Raw genomic sequence first — 4,559 nt, 5'->3', positions numbered from 1 at the left:
GTCTATAAATTTTTATAACATCATTTTGTAGTAATTTTGTTATAATATATTTATAATAAATTGTTATTATTTGCTATATTTATTGTTAAATTATTTTAATAATATTATTGTAATATTTTTTTAATAATATATTTATGATAAATTATTTTTATGATAAAATTATTATTATTTACTTTTTTTTTCTTTCTTGTAAAATACAAACGAATTTAAACATAAATGGATTTAAAATTTATTATTATTTTTTTATTTTTCTTATAATTTACAAATGAATTGACAATTCATTGATAATACAAACGGAAATTCTGTTTGTAAAAATATTTGTAAATACAAACCGTTTGTAAAAATATTTGTAAATACAAACCGTTTGTGAGGAATTACAAACAAGAATTATACAAACTGACTTTGTTCTGATTTTCACATTACAAATGGAAATATCTGTTTATAATTTAGAAAAATCTTGTAGTGAAAAAAAATAAAATGACACATCGTACAGGCAAAGGCAAATGACTAGTTTAAGATAATTCTCAAATAAGTTTATGCAATGAGGGCAAACACACCATAAAAACATGTTAAAACAGCATCCCTCTTTATGATCATTTACAGTCTCATTTTACACCGTCTTATTCTGCTTTCGACTCGTAAGGACATCATTGTGCCTGCAAGAAATTAGCCACTTTGCATGAGCTCATTGCTAAACAACAACAACAATCACAGCAGAAGTTAAACAGAATCAACAAGTAACATGGCTTGTATCCTGGATTTTGCAATCTATGTCGCAGTTCCAACACAAATACAAAATTAAAGATTTAAAAAAAAAAAAAAAAAGAAAACAAACTTACACTGAAAAAAATAATTATTTGATGACAATGCATCTTATTGGAGATCCCTCAGCACCAAGCAACCTTAGAGGTAAGCAGTGGACAGAATATATTCCAGGTTGAACGTTATCAAGTTTTAGGGCTTCCACAAGAATGATTTCCTGAAGCATACAAGCATTGTTATTGTTGAATGCAGGCTGCCTTATCAATGGATATTTTACTTTTCACTGAATCCAGATACCTGGAGTGCAATTTCAGGATTCCTCCATCAATGATAAACAGAAATTTCATCTCGACTAAGTGAGAATAAATCAGTCATATAAGATTAAGAAAAAGAAAATCATGAGACCATAGAGAGATCTATCTCAACCATGAAAAATCCCAACTTAGTTCTCTTCTATACAAGTAAGCTAATTGGGAGTGGACATTTTAACTTTAAAATTGGCCCAGCAGAAGAATCCATGCAAGGGCTCTGGGAAGTCGAAGCATATCATGTAATGGACATGGTTTATTGAACTTATAAAAGAGAACAGACACTTGATGAATAAAAAACTATAAACCACTCAAAAATGCATATCCTTTAGTCACCGGACAAAAATTCTCACCCTGCTCTTTAGAAAGACGAGATGAGATGGAATCAAATCAGTCCAGGCAGCAACAGATAAATAATCAATTCCTACAATTGACAACAGATGAATGTGTCACATTAAGTTTGCAATAAACTCACATATAAACTGAAATTGCGAATACTATAAATGTAAACAAATCCTAAACTGGCAATCTGGCATCATAATGTACAAGAACTAAAGATGGGACAGAATTTTAGGACTTGGCCCTTGGGATGTATTAGAAAGAAAATCATGTTACAATATGGTTGGTGATCTATGGGTCTGAAAAACTCTGTTGACAAATGAGCTGAAAACTGAAGAGAACCAAACCAGCTACCGTTGAATTGATAATGCATCAAATGAGTACTACAATTAAGCACCCTTAGCTTCTTGGCAGGAAAAACAGTCTGGTCAATTTTTAACATTTTTGAAGATGTAAATCATATGTCAGCCCAAGAAATCAAAGGCAGTAGTAATATCCTTCGGCTTGCAGGTCTTCGTAACATTTTCTCCAATAAACACTCAATGACTAAATAAGTGCTCATGTTATGCTTATCCAGCAAACAAAAATAAAAACTTTTATGTACAGAATTTTATTAAATGCAAATGGAAAGCACAGTTGACAATTGATTGTACACATTAACTTGCCTAACAAAATACTGCTGCCATCTTGGGGTGCTTTCGAACACCAGGCATGGTTGAAAGTTGTATCACCCGCAGGTTAGAGTAGATATCTACTCTTGGGTTCTGTTACAAAGAGGAAAGTAAGAAGACAAGGCGCTACTGGCGGAAAAAAGAAGGAACATTCTAATGATATGCTTTTTCATGTCTGGATAGCCATAACCAATAATTGCGACTAAATGGAATTTCCTAAACAAGAGCATGTGCAGTGCAAAAAGAACATGGATTAATAAACAAGTTATCAACTTGCAACTTCTGCCAAAGCTTCCATGAGAAAATGGGACTGTGCCAACAAAGCACCAGTCACGTAAAAAAGAATCAGGTTGACCACGGACCACCTATATCTGAAGAGATGTAAGTTGCAAGATGCTAGAAAATCAATGTCGACGCTTACAACAGTGAAAGATTTTGCTAAGTTGTTTACTTCACCATTGCCTAAAAGCGATAACAATGTGCACTTCAAGTGGTTAAAAAGCCAGGTCATCAGACACACAACAATGGTGCTTATGTGAATTACTTTTCTCATCATGTTGTAATTGCAAATCAAAATCTTTCAGCTTTATTTAGATGTTAAACTGACAAAAATGTGAAATGCACACAAAGTAGACCAATAAATATTGACAACTGTAAAGATCATTCACATTAAGTACCAGTGTTACACCCTATCGTGTTGTATGAGTTCTAAGCTTCAATGGGAGTAAAAAGCCCTTCATGATTGCAGCTGTTTCAAATCCCTACTCTTTATCAACAAACTACTATAATCAAGTAGGTTTCATAACTTTCATTGTTATCCCAGTAATCAGTTGTTCACCAAAGTTATAGTAAGCGATCAATTATACAATTCACAAAATGTGGAGTACAATCTTTAGATCAATTATCCAATCTGCTCCATTGTTTTGAATCAAATCACATAAAAATGTTTCTTTTAATACCAAAATATTATGACGTTAAAGAGAGATGATGTATACTGAATAATTCAAGCATGATCACATTCATTCCAATGAGTTGAACTTTGATACAGCTTAAGGCCTTTTATATTTTAGGGTCATGATCAACCTACATCATCAAAAACATAGTTTCTAATGGTTGCCTATGATAACCTTATAAAAAAGACCGCTGTATGTTCTACAGTCCATCGCGATTATTTTTACAATGATGATGCAGAATCCAAAATGTTAGTAAATAGTATCAGAGGAAATGATCAACCAAATTTACAAAAGGTTCAGCTAGGAAAAAAAATAATGCCTTAGTCATACATAAAAATATTTTTAGGCATTTATGCAGTAAAAAATAAAAAAAATAAAAAAAAGAGAACTATCCCAATTGTTAGAGGATAATATAACTTACCAACCATCTTGATGTCAGTGTTCTCCACCAACCATTGTGCTCCATTCTTTGTGAATCCTACATAGCTTGTATCGAACTGATTTTTAAACATAAGCTTCCTGAGGTTGAATTAAATTTTGTTCAGATATATGGGGCACATGTTCAGCAGTTTCTTCCATTCTTTGAATATTAATAATAAAAAAAATCAACTGAAAGGCAAATAGCAGTCTATAATTGGATAACTAAAAACTGTGATATCATGACAAATCAAAACAGTTTATCAAAATAACGTGCCACTTAAGAAAATGTTAATGAAAATGGCCTTTTTTTACAATTTATACTATCTCTATTTAGAGCAGCTAGAGAAAGAATGCTTATGAAAACGCTAGCTAGGCAAAGTGATATTTTTATAAGCATTTGAAAATGTAACTTCGACTAGCGCTTTTAGTGGCCTTATTCACTTAGATTATATATGTTTGTCTATATTTTATTAACTCATTATTTATTATCCTATATGAAATAGTAGGGATTTGTACGCATTTCCATCCATCAATTTTCATATTGTCGCATTGACCGATGAGTTTAATCGAATTCATAAGTCGTTTAGGGAAAGCAAGTACGTGGGAAATTAGAAAATTTTGCTAAAGAGAATAACAGCAAGCCATCATAATAAGCATTGATTATTCTTGACTGATTATTATCGTATATATAACTAAGAGCATAATTAACCTCATGATTTATTTCCACAACAAAGGCATAATTAAAGACCAGCTAGCCTTCACATCATATCACAGATCATTTATTCCATAAGAATGCATCTTGTTGGTGTTCCATGAGCACCAAGCACCTTAATAGGCAAGCAATGCAGATCATATATTCCTGCTTCAATGTCTTCAAGTTTTAGGCCCTCCACCACAACAATTTCCTGAAACATTTTTCATAGTTCTACGATTAATAGCTCTATATCAAGTGAAAATGCCGCAAATTATGATTTCTTCAGAATATTTCTTACTCTGGTCCTCAGTAATGCTTGATGGGTTGGAACGGCATCGTCATATGTAGCAATAGACAAGAAATCAATTCCTATAATTTGAAATTGCATCAATACTAGCATCAGTCGGTTATA

At 32.1% G+C, this 4,559-nt stretch overlaps 1 protein-coding gene across 1 annotated transcript; it reads right to left on the bottom strand.

Annotated features, from left to right (window-relative positions):
- Nucleotides 1-488: 488 nt before the first annotated feature.
- On the bottom strand, nt 489-3,551 carry LOC110650592 (cyclase-like protein 2). Its single transcript, XM_058134889.1, has 4 exons — nt 3,455-3,551; nt 1,424-1,494; nt 840-979; nt 489-656 (listed from the first exon to the last, which is right to left on the bottom strand). Exons 1-3 carry the CDS (start codon nt 3,543-3,545, stop codon nt 854-856), a joined length of 288 nt encoding a protein of 95 aa, XP_057990872.1. The 5' UTR covers nt 3,546-3,551; the 3' UTR covers nt 489-656; nt 840-853.
- Between the last annotated feature and the right edge of the window lie 1,008 nt (nt 3,552-4,559).

The sequence above is a fragment of the Hevea brasiliensis genome, chromosome 14 (genome assembly GCF_030052815.1).
Source record: "Hevea brasiliensis isolate MT/VB/25A 57/8 chromosome 14, ASM3005281v1, whole genome shotgun sequence".
Taxonomy (NCBI): domain Eukaryota; kingdom Viridiplantae; phylum Streptophyta; class Magnoliopsida; order Malpighiales; family Euphorbiaceae; genus Hevea; species Hevea brasiliensis.
The sequence above is the reverse complement of the archived record's forward strand: the minus strand, read 5'-3'. Positions and strand labels throughout refer to the sequence as shown.